This window comes from Mytilus californianus, unplaced genomic scaffold, assembly GCF_021869535.1.
Source record: "Mytilus californianus isolate M0D057914Y unplaced genomic scaffold, xbMytCali1.0.p SCAF_25, whole genome shotgun sequence".
Lineage (NCBI taxonomy): Eukaryota > Metazoa > Mollusca > Bivalvia > Mytilida > Mytilidae > Mytilus > Mytilus californianus.
This window is the reverse complement of record NW_026262674.1, coordinates 2,779,246-2,792,467: the sequence shown is the minus strand read 5'-3', so window position 1 is coordinate 2,792,467 and position 13,222 is coordinate 2,779,246. Positions and strand designations below refer to the sequence as shown.

At 32.2% G+C, this 13,222-nt stretch overlaps 1 protein-coding gene across 2 annotated transcripts in view; it reads right to left on the bottom strand.

Moving 5' to 3' along the window:
* Positions 1-6,673: 6,673 nt before the first annotated feature.
* LOC127732537 (guanine nucleotide-binding protein G(q) subunit alpha) overlaps positions 6,674-13,222 on the bottom strand; it is a 39,837-nt gene continuing 33,288 nt past the window's right edge. For both annotated transcript variants that reach the window (XM_052241586.1, XM_052241587.1), the window contains 2 exons: positions 12,360-12,467; positions 6,674-10,445 (listed from right to left, as the gene is read on the bottom strand). In XM_052241586.1, the coding sequence (XP_052097546.1) occupies positions 10,363-10,445; positions 12,360-12,467 (191 nt within the window). In that variant the 3' untranslated portion in view covers positions 6,674-10,362. The remainder of the gene's footprint in view (positions 10,446-12,359; positions 12,468-13,222) is intronic.

The window sequence follows — 13,222 nt, the reverse complement described above, 5'->3', positions numbered from 1 at the left end:
CGAAGTATCTTCTTTTGCACAATACTGTGCAATTAAATATTTCTTGCTATTGCGCAATACTGTACAATTGACAATTTCTTGCTATTGCGCAATATTGTGCTATTGGATATTTCTTGCTATTGCGCAATACTGTGCAATTGAAGATTTCTTGCTATTGCGCAATACTGTGCAATTGAAGATTTCTTGCTATTGTGCAATACTGTGCAATTGAAAATTTCTTGCTATTGCACAATACTTATTATATAATAATTTACACATCCTGTTTGGTGTGTATCTCCTACCATATCATTATTATTTGCTTTTAAATATAAATCAGAAATAACCAACTTAAAATGGAAAATTTTAAAAGAAAAAAAAAAAGGAAAAAAAAAAAAATCCCCCCCCCCCCAAAATTTTTTGAACCCCCTTATGATTCATCACCCCCAAACTCAATCACAGCCTTCCCTTTGTGGTATGGTACCTTGCAGTACAATTTCAGAGAGATCCATACACTTGAACACAAGTTATTGTCTGGAAACTAGAAACATGTGTTTTTTGGCCCCTTTTTGGCCCCAAATTTCTAAATGTTTAGAGCAATTACCCCCAAACTCAAACCCAGCTTTCCCTTTGTGATATGGAACCTTGTAGTACAATTTCAGAAAGATCCATACACTTACACACAAGTTATTGTCCTGAAACTAGAAAAATGCTTGTTTTTTGCCCCTTTTTGGTCCCTAATTCCTAAAATTTTGAGGCAATTACCCCCATCATCAATCCCAGCCTTCCCTTTGTGGTATGGTACCTTGCAGTACAACTTCAGAGAGATCCATACACTTGAACACAAGTTATTGTCTGGAAACTAGAAAAATGCTTATTTTTGGCCCCTTTTTGGCCCCCAATTCCTAAACGTTTCGGCAATTGCCCCCAAACTCAATTCCAGCTTTCCCTTTGTGATATGGAACCTTGTAGTACAATTTCAGAAAGATCCATACACTTACACACAAGTTATTGTCCTGAAACTAGAAAATGCTTGTTTTTTGCCCCTTTTTGGCCCCTAATTCCTAAAATTTTGAGGCAATTACCCCCATCATCAATCCCAGCCTTCCCTTTGTGGTATGGTACCTTGCAGTACAATTTCAGAGAGATCCATACACTTGAACACAAGTTATTGTCTGGAAACTAGAAAAATGCTTATTTTTGGCCCCTTTTTGGCCCCCAATTCCTAAACGTTTCGGCAATTGCCCCCAAACTCAATTCCAGCTTTCCCTTTGTGATATGGAACCTTGTAGTACAATTTCAGAAAGATCCATACACTTACACACAAGTTATTGTAATGAAACTAGAAAAATGCTTGTTTTTTGCCCCTTTTTTGGCCCCTAATTCCTAAAATTTTGAGGCAATTACCCCCAAAATCAATCCCAGCATTCCTTTTGTGATATGGAACCTTGTGGTACAATGTCAGAGAGATCCATACACTAACACACAAGTTATGTCTGGAAGTTACAAAAATGCTTATTTTTTGCCCCTAATTCCTTTACTGTTGGTACCATAACCCCCAAAATCAATCCCAACCTTCCTTTTGCGGTATTAAACCTTGTGGTAAAATTTCATAGAGATCCATTCACTTAAACTAAAGTTAGAGTGTGAAAACCAATGTGTCTTTGGACGACGACGACGCCAACGTCATACCAATATACGACCACAAAAATTTTTTTGCGGTCGTATAAAAACAGTAAATGCATTAATAATACACAGAAGACAAGTTTTATGAATGGATTATTTTAATCATGTAATAGATGGCATTTTATTTCCGGGGGAGATAACTCCAGATCGACAATGACATCCATTTTAAAGTAAACATGTTTTGTTTCAATACAAAAAGCACATTCTTTTAACAAAATAAAAATCTGTTCACAACTCAAATTAAGACACATACAACTGCTTTACAACCCGTAAAGATTGACATTTAACTTCAAATTCTCAGCCTTTGTTTCAGAGTTGTTCAAATTCTTCCTATTATATAGTTAGAAAAAATTTGAACGTAAAAAAAAAACCCATATGCAAATCAATCAGCTTTAGTTGTCCCCCTGTACTACAATTCTAAGTATGACCTTTGACCTTAACAAATGTCACAGTCCATGAACACACAAGCGAAGTTAAGGTTCAATCGTTACGGGTTGTAGATATACCTAAAAACAAACAGAAATTGTACAAATATTAGCTTTGTTACATTTAATGCGACAGAATTATTATAAGTCTCTAGTTCTACACTTGGTTCAAATTCCTTATGAAAACAACAATCTTCCATTTTGAAGATTAAACCAATATTCTTTGACACTGATTAAACCTGAGGTTAAACTGTATTAACTTAAACCAAGTTTAATGCTATGCATCACTGGAGAACCAATTGAATGGTTTTTTGTGGGTCTTGGAGAAGATGTTACTAAGTTGTAAAACTTGTGTCTGATCCATTTGTCATTTTGAACAATAAAATATGTTTAAACTATGGGTTTTGTGTCTTTTACTTTTTTCAGAACACTAGATCTTGAAATAAAATGATCTTAAGGCTTTTTCTCAATTACTGTTAAATATAATCTTTAAAAGCTTCCTAATTATGATTGTAAAGATTACTTATATTTGACATGAAACATGAGTAGCATTACCAATATGATTGTGACTACCCATAGGTGCAATTTTATGATAAGAAAAGTTAAAAAAAAAGTGAACTAGCGACAACAAAAAACCACAGAGCTTAATGATAAAAAAGGTACTGTGAAGAAAATAGAACATAGTTTAAGATGTAATGACCTGGGAATAATGGTCCAATGATGCATAGCCATACAAACCTACAGTCTCTTTACTACAAGTAAAACAAATAAAGATTTAGACCAATCAAAAAAGGTTTCTCAAAACTTTATTTCCGTATCTTGCCTTTTAAATCTAAAATGTATACTTTTAACAAAGTTTTTCATATTCAAAATAGTTATCAAACATCTTGAAATATTCTTGATTTTATTAATATGTTGTAAAATAAACACTTTTTGAAAGTGCTGGTCTAATTTGTGAGATTTTTACACAAAATCAAAGAAGCTTTGAAATATTTTTTTTGAATGGTCTAAATGTTAGCACTTATTTTTGGTACAGTTACAAAAAAGAGGTTGCAGTGAAATATAAACAACCTTTAACTTAACAATTAGAAATTACTCATGCATGACATTTATTGCACTGACCTTCAACTTTGACCTTTGAACATTTGATTTGAATTGGTTAAAAGACTAGTTACACATAGAAACAGCTTGACATGGGAATTTAAAGAGATTTAAAAAAATATGGAGGTAAACAGACAGAAATGATATGCAAAAGGTGAATAATAGAATTGTGGAAAATTCTCAGAGCTAGTGTGGTCATCTGGTCAGAATTAATCACAGCATAAATGATTATGAAAAATACCATTTGAATAGGTTCACTCATGGTTTAAAAACATTGTGGAAAGTTTTCCATACTGTCCAGATTTACATGAACACAGAGTTCAAAAGTATTGAACAAATGTCAATGTCTGAAAGAATAATTTCTAGCTTCGAATTCTCTGTGAACAACTTCACATTGAATTCTTATAACTGCCAGGACCATGTTTAATCGGTCAACAAGTTGTGTATGTTTATTAATCATTAGACAAAGTTGTATATTTAATCGTCTGACAAGTTGTATGTCAAGATCTGTAGGTTAATGATATTTGTTCAAAATTCAGAAACAGTCTGGATGCATATTTTGAATCAATTAAAGAAAGAGCTTTGGTGCCATCTAAATGTTTCGTTCACAAAAAATACTTTGGCAGTTTGAAGACTAATGCTGATCGTTTCTCAGACATGAGAGGGTGATAGTAGGATATTATTTTTGTTTCTCAGACATGATAGGGTGATAGTAGGATATTATTTTTGTTTCTCAGACATGAAAGGGGTGATAGTAGGATATTATTTTTGTTTCTCAGACATGAAGGGGTGATAGTAGGATATTATTTTTATTTCTCAGACACGAAAGAGTGATAGTAGGATATTATTTTTGTTTCTCAGACATGAAAGGGTGATAGTGGGATATTATTTTTGTTTCTCAGACATGAAAGAGTGATATTGGGATATCATTTTTAATTCATTTAATCTTTACTTATCAAAATCATTATTTCCAACACTTTGTTTTTAATCAAATGATCTTGTTTCCCAAAAAAATGTTTTGAATTAATTTGGACGACGTTATTATGCAATTCTTAAATTCAGATCATTGAAACTTTTCATTTAGAAGGTAAAAATTCGTGCCTGGGAGTTGCTACTTGCATTGCTCCTAACCATTGCCTCTAAGCTTCCATTTTATATAATACAGAAAGGGGGGTATCATATTGTAACAGGAGCGGATCCAGCCATTTTCAAAAGGGCGGTTTCAACCCAGGATAAAGGGGGGTTCCAACCATATGTCCCCATTCAAAAGCATTAATCTTCAAAAAAAAAAAGGGAGGGTTCCAACTCCCCCTGGATCTGCTCCTGCTCAAGGATAAGAGACAGAGAGACACAAAACGATCAGACTGCAAAATCCATCCACATCTTGTACAAGCTGCTGGGAAATTGAAGGACAACCAGAATTTTATCTGTGGCAGAAAAAGTCTATGAAGCCCTTACAAATATATCAATAACATTAGTACAGAAAAATTAAGATCTGGAACAGATATTTTAAATGTCTTCTATCTGAATACAACAAATTCTATCAGAAAATAAATCCTGAGTACTCTAATCTGTACAAACCAAAAATATGTGTGTCTTAAGTATGAATGAAAGGTCAAAGGTTAAAAATTAGGACAAAATTGCTTGACCATGGAAACAACATAAATCCATTCTGTTACAAAAAGCTGATATTAAATATTTGTATGTATGTATATCATTTCACCATGTGCAACCATTGCCAGGGAGAATTGATTTCACAGTATGATCAAATCAATAATAACTGCACCCTGTTTTTCAATATTAGTAGAGTTCATGTTTAACTTCATAAAAGTTTTTTTTAGTATGTTATTAATTTTAAAATGATGCTGTTTTCTATATCTATGTATACTATAGTCAATAAAAAATATATCCCATTTCAAAACTGTTCCTTCACAAATGTTTCATTATTTACACATTCAGTATTTGTTCGATTGGAAATTTAAAAAGTCTTGAAGACAAACCGATATTCTCATGCTTTGAAGCAATTCTGTGTCCATAATGGTTGCCATGGTAATTTGTTAGTTTGTGATAAAAATTGCTTTGTTTATAATATACATGGTATAAACTTCTCCAGTGGCCAATCATATTGGACACCCAGAGACATATATTGACTGGTTAAATATATCACAATTTACAAAGTCTCATTCTAAAAATAGCACAATAATGAAAGTAGGGAATCCCCTAATGAAACGAATTATTATGGTGACAAATAATAACTTAAAAAACATCTCATTCCATTCACAAATAAATATGATTCATAAACACAGTTATATTATTACACAATTAAAGCAAGAAAGATTTACAGGGTTACCTTTAAACATTGTTTATACAGAGTTCTTAAAATCCCTTCGAATAAGAGATCTTAAGGAAACTCCTATCTGAAGATTAATTATGATTCAACCAGATATATAAAACTTACCTGGTTTTATGATGAATGCACAGGAATAGTGCACTAAAGGTACACAATAGTGCACTAAAGGTACACAATAGTCACAATGGTGCACTAAATGTATACATTAGTGCACTAAAGGTACACAATAGTGCACTAAAGGTATACAATAGCTCATTCAGTTATTTCCTCCCTTCCACAGTCTGAATGGGAAAAACTTCTAGATTGGCAACCGCAATCAACCTCAACATTGGACTTTTCTTTCTTTCATCATAACAATTGAACATACTTTATCTTTAAGAAATGAGTTAAACTGTTAAGTGAGATTTGATTTTGTAGGAGTCCACAGTGGGAAGGAGGAAATCCATCTTAGTTGAAGTATAAAAACCTTCGGCTGTAACTTTTCTGACATGTTTTCATTGTTTATGTTAGGACAATCTTACAATATATCAAACAAATTCATCTAGAATTAAACCTATGCAATAACTGATACATCAATAAGGAGATAAAATGATACCCTAATAAGATAATCCTGGGAGTGACATACTGCTGTATAATCCTAATAAGATAATCCTGGGAGTGACATACTGCTGTATAATCCTAATAATATAATCCTTGGCTTTACATACTGCTGTATAAAAAATATCCTGTTATCTCAAATAAAGATTGTATACAATTGCCCCATCTTTTAAGGAGAGACAACATAGCAAAAATGATTTATTCAAAAAAATGTTTCATTATTTTTGCTATCATAATTGTACATTACAAATGTGGTAAAATATTGCACTTTCATACAAAGATCAACATTTAGCAAAAATAATCAGCACAAAAGAACAGTAATAAAAACTATTGTCTACAAAGTCATCCCAACCTGCCCTTAACACTCTAGATTTAAAATTTTTCAAAATGTTACCATGGTTACCAAAAGGACCTTTAGAGCATGGCTGAAAACCATTATGACGTGTTTAATTCAAAATCCTTATGAAGAGATACCTCACTGTAGTAAGATCAAATCTTAGAAATATGGTTCAAACTTGTTAACTTTAAAAAATTTTAATATTTCAAAAATGAGTGGTCATGTTGGCGCCATCTTGAACCTTGGATTATGGGAAGATATTTCTAGTTATCAGAAATGCAAATATTGAACAGTGCCAACATTTCTATATAAACTTTGGACTTTAGATCTTTCAAGTCTTCAGTGGAGGCCATTTTGAATTTAGGATTGTGAGAATGAACATTTGAGACAACAGTTTTGACCAGTGTCTTCCATGCCATTAGATAAATACATTACATATAAAAGTCTGGTTGAAAGGTTTTTTTCTCCTTTTTCACACATGCACTACCAACAAAATATATCTATGAACTGAAGTCTCACAGAAAACGTCTAAAAATCATTCATTCGATCATTCTTACATCATATGTATGTTACCATGGTTATGTCAGCTTGTTACCAAAGTTAACAAGGTTGTTTTCATAATGACTTAAATTCCTTGCTATAGTAAATTGACCTTTTTGAAAAAGAATTGCTGGTTGCTGCATCAATTTTCGAGGATCCGAGACAAAGAACTATTTTATTTACTTCACTGATGATTGCGTAGAAAATCATTTGCAAATTACTGAAAAATATGCAGGCATCTACTGACTACAGTCACTTGTTAACAAAACATCTGGAAACCAAAATTTGTTTTTAAAACTGTTCACAAATCTAATTCAACCAGAAAAATTCTGATTTTCAAAGATAAAAAGAGTGGAAGGCTTCAAATTGAATGCAACACTAACTAGCACTGTTAAGTAATATCACTTGACGTATTGCACTCAAAAGACCCTGTTCATATGGCAAGAAAAAGAATTTGGTCAAAATTGTGTTTACCGATGTTCGCTCCTCTGTTTCAAAATAACAAGCTTTTAAAAAGACTATTATAAATTGATAGATATAAGAAGATGTGGTATGAGTGCCAATGAGACAACTCTCCATCCAAGTCAAAATTTATAAAAGTAAACCAATAGTATGTTAATAACAGAACTTAAGAAGCAGAAAGAAATGAAAGGTCCATGTCCTTGTTTCTGAGATATAATCAATTTTGGCGGAAAATGTCTCTTCATACATTTAACATTGTAATCTTTTTTCTTTCTAAAACTAAGAAAAAATAACAAGTATTTTATACGATTTTCAAAATTGGCCCTTTTAAACTTTATGTAAAGGAAATTATGAAAAGAAAAACAGGGGTAAGCAGGCAAAATTTGTGCTGCCACTACATGGATAAAACTAGAAAATTCTAAATATTTGACAAAAAGTCAAAAACAAGAGAAGTGAACATCCTTAAAAGACATACAAATAAATCTACCATGGGTTTGCTTGAATAAAACAACTTTTCGATGGTGTTAAGTGCTCATCTACACAAATTGTATGAAGGATTTTCGGGGACTGTTCAAAATGAAGCAGTTTTTTTTCTAACCGAATAATATCATAATATTTGGTTGGTTGGTGGGCGAGTTTTTGTATGTTACAACAGCTCTGTATATTTTGAAGATTAGGATGGGTGGTCAAAGCCAAATAAAATGGATATTCATTTGAAAAAAAATGTCACATTTTGAGACAGTTCCTAACAAGAAAAGATTTGAGTGTGTTCATCATGATTGCACAAAAATTAATATTACATCAATTCTTCCTCAAGATTCACTATTAAAAATACAAAACTAGCTGACATATATACATATGGAACCAGGCTTCAACATCAAAGGTAATAAACAAAAACTTCAAAATCTTTTCCATGTAAAGGTAGATTTTGTCTTTTTCAAAGCAAAATGCCCAACATATACAGATTAATGTCAAACCAGTCTAAAAATAGCACAAAAATGCAGCGAAACCCCAAATGTTACAATTACATGAAGCCTGTGATCTGATACTGTATTACAGAAACCTGATTCTAACTGCAAAATGATTATAACGAAAAAAAAACCCATTGGTTGAAATTAATTGACCATTCTAAAAATAGCACAATACAAAATGAAAGTAGGGAATTCCCCTGACACACAGACACAGCCATACACACTCATAGAAAACAAAGGAATTCCTATCAGACTGATACAGAATAAATAGAGTCTACATTCACCACAGAACATCTGAACTAACACATGGAGGTCACCAAGTGATAAAAGTAATGTTGCCCTTTCACTTTCTGGGTGATATCACCCTCAGGGAGATATCGCTTTAATGTGAAAAAATCAAAATGTAAAAAAGCTACATTTAAACATTGTTGAATGTGTAGAATAAATTATTATGAATGTCATCAAGAAAATATAAACCTCCTGCATAACATTTATAGCAAGTACATGTAGGCCCTGATGTAATCAATGGTTATAATTGGTGAAGTCATGTCATTTTAGAAACATTACGTCTTTCATAAAAAATAAAATAAAAAATCTTACATCTTGATAAAAAAATCAGGGAGGAAATCAAATCGGCAAAGCAATGTAACCCTTTTTACAACTTACTAAATTGTTTGGGTTTTGCTGTCACACTGAGAATACGATTCTGATAATATAAATTATTTTTCATTCCTGACCTTCAGGAACAACTATTTTTCCCAATAATTTTATTTGAAGAACTTGCCTGTAAAGCTATATATACAGCTGTATTTTTTTTTTGAAAAATGGTAAGCTAAATAGTTATTACAAAAAAAAGGATTTCTAAATCTTTCACATTTTGAAAACTATTAAAACCAGGATCATGACAAAAAATATTTCATGGATAAAAATGAGAAAAATTGAGTCAGCAATTGAAGGAAATATGAGTACAAGGTTAGAAAGAATAAATAATGTGTAATAAGTCTTCTATGCACTAATATTTCAGATCTGACAGACCTTCAAAAATATATATTGCTCAATTGAATAATTGTGAATACAATGATATAAAGTATATTGAACACTCTGAAAGGTTCTTTTAAGAGAAAAACGTATAAAAATAAGCACTTGAAAGAAAGTTAACTTCAACCAGTTTAAATCAAAGTGCTTAGTAGCACTAATGGAAACATTAGATGTTAAATTCTAACCAGTAGAAAAGATTCACCATCTGACAACCGATGTTAGAAAAAAAGCAATTCCGTGTATGAAAATCTCTTCTTTGTTTGCAACTGGAAATCGGGAAATTTTTGGCAAAATTTTGCCTTGTAAATTCATAAAATGACAACACCTGTATCCCAATGAAATGAATATTTGTTCTCAATAAAAACCAGGAAATTGTGGACAAAACTTTTATCACCCAGGAGGACCATGTTGTGTTCAGACATTTATCTACTTTTAACAGGTTTACCATTATTATAATAATATAGTGTTAGAAAAAAGGTCCATATACGCTTCTCATCTTTCTCTTAACCCAAGTCACAAAAAAATCTGACAAGAGAAAGACCGATTTCTGATCCTGGGTAACCATGGTTTCGCCATCGGCAACGATCTCTCATGACATTTGCCGTCGTCCAGAAAAATAACAAAATAGAGTTAGCAGTTATCTCCCTTTTTCACTTTCTTTCCGCCGTTCCACAAAGAAACACAACATATTTGGGACGTTCAGCAAGATGTTCGACATATTTAGTTGCTAAGTGATGATGATGGTTGCCAATGACAACAAATGCATCTCCATGACAACACATATAAACATACTAGCTGTCATATAAAGTATAGTTTATTTCTGACCAAGGCCACTTTTTCACGTTTTCATGGAACAACGTATTGGTCTGACTTGTCTTCTCACACTAAATTATATTCCTTTAAATTCAGTTGCAGAATCGTATCCTTCACGGCTGCAAATACGAACCTAATATTTTCTGTATCTGTAACAAAAAGGAAAAAATCTATTTTAGAGAGAGACGTTTCAGACATGTTGGAAACTTCCAAACTTTTTGGTTCATTAAACACATTAATTTTGTACCTGATGAAAAATTTTGAAGTGTTGAGTTTCAAACTATTAATGATTAAACCAACAGGTTGATTTTTCGTGAATAAGAAACTACAATCTAAACTGCTTGTGAGCACTGAATGATAAAGATGGCTTTTCATTTTGCAATGTGAACTTAAATTCATAGATTGCATTATGTTTGGCAAAGGAACACATAATGGAAATATTTTCAATTAATAATTTTTTGACAGTTGAACTTGTTTTTACACCCTGCAAAGCTGAAGCATTTTTTCCATAAAAATAGTTCTAATCACAAGTATGGTTATAGAACTACATTTTATTTTGTAGCTTGAATATCTGGGTATATTATAATTAATAAATGGCTTGAAATGTGCATTGTTAGAAAGAATGTTCTAATCACTGTTAAATGAAAAAAATTTTGTTCTCTTAAAAGATGAGACGAGACGAGGCCAGGAAATATAACTATCAAGTCAATGACAATACGGTTATGATTGCATTTCATTCTATTTTCCCCCTTAAATGCTTATACACAAAATAAAGTATTGTACCGTACCTACTCGCTTATTAGTCGGAAAATAGGGAGTAAAATTCATAATCCAGAGAGGGGGACCGACTAATAGACGAGATCTAGCGACCAGAGGAAAAATCCAAGCTTGAGAAAAGTGGTCAGGAGTGAATTTCCTGGTCAAAACTACGTTTTTGATTGCCAAACCTACATAAATCAATAAATAAAAAGTTTTTGTTGAAAATAAATGACTACATTACTAGCTTTGTGTTTTATTTGTTCTTTGGTAAACATTTTCTGCAAATTCGTGTTGAAATTCTACTGTTTCCGGTTTGTGTATTGATTTTCATGGTCACATGGTTTTCCTATAAACCCAAAAGAAGAGCCAAGAACCAAAAATGAAAAGGAGATAACAATGTACCAAATATGTGAAAGGATGTTTTCAGCGGTGTTATTGTGTCATTATTGTGATATCATGATATCAATTCAATGCTTATAAATCATATAATAATCAAAAAATAATTTTAAGATTCATTCCCAAAATCAAAATATTATTCATTAAAGTGTCTCAGGTAAGCAAAAATTACAAAATTGATTGACAAGCCAATATAATCCATTGATAACCCCAATTAAGAGACAAAGAGTTGTATTTACTAAAGGTGTGAAAACTATCAGTGATAGGTAAACAGATGACACTAATGAGTTGGAGTTAGTTATTTTAATATATTGATAAGCTTCACTTAATTTTTTTAATCCTTTAATCATCACAATATAATAAGAATTATGAAGTGTACATGCTCATTTAACACCGAGTTATGTATGCTGTGAAAAATATTTTCATCAAGTGTTGATTGACTTTAAATTTTTCAGGTTCATATTGGTTTATATTCGCTTTTCTCAAACAATAGGTTGTTAGTCATACCCTACAAAATCATTGATGCATTACGTAAACAACACATGGCTAATCTAACATTTGAACAGTGAACAAAACAAGAGAAATGAATACATCTTTATTATTAACAGCAATATAAATTATCATGATGAGCATCAACTAAATTCAAACCAAACATTAATGCAGAAATGAATATTATTCCTGGATTTGCATTGGTTCTACCGGCGTTCAGTTACTGTCAGCTGAAAAAAAAATGCCCAAATTTTGTCCGACTTATACGAGGGTCAAGACTAAATCCTTAGAATTTGGAGCTGAAAAGGGCCCCCGACTTATAGTAGGATCGACTATTAGGCGAGTTTATACGGTACATTAATAAATTTTTGAAGCATCAAATACTCCAATATGTGAAGTTAACAGTAAATAAAGATTACCTGTTGCACATGTAAAATGAGAATATATGATCTTGTCTGGGTCAGGATTTAAATCGACAAACATCCTTAAAATAAACTCTCGTGCTGCCTGTGCATCCTTCTTTGCACCTAAAACAAAAGGACAACAGATGACAGTATTAGTAGGAAGACTATGTCATGTTTTTTTGTCGTAAATAAACATTTATATTTCAGATAAACTCTCTTGCTGCCCATACTGCTTCATTTGTTGTATCTGGAAAAGAATTGTGTTAACGTTCTATATTAGCACCCTAATTTTGGACTATTTGGACCTCAATGTGGACCAATTCAAAAACGGGGCCCAAAATCAAAAACATAATATACAGTTAGATTCAGCATACGTGAAAAGAACCCCAAGAATTCAAGACTTTGAATTAAACCCCATTGAAATTGGTCAAGTATAAGCGATTATTATTCAAAGTATTAGTAAAGTATTGTTTTTGACCCCTTCTTCTTATACAGTTAGGGTCATAACCCTCCATCTCAACTGTCCTTTTTCGATAAGGAACCTTGTGATACAATTACATATAGTTACATAAACTTATACTCAAGTAATTGTCAGGAAACCAGAAAATCTTGTTTTTGGCCCCCAATTCCAAAACTGTTTGGGCCATAACCCCCAAAATCAATCCCAACCTTCCTGTCGTGTTAAGGAACCTTGTAGTACAATTTCATAGAGATCTACAATTATACTCAAGTTATTGTCTGGAAACCAAATGTCATCGGATGATGATGATGATGACTGATGACGAAGAAGACAACGTCATACCATTATACAACCGTGGTCATATAAAGCAAGTACAACTGTGAGCTACTTCTCACTAATGATGCCCCTGCTTTTAGAA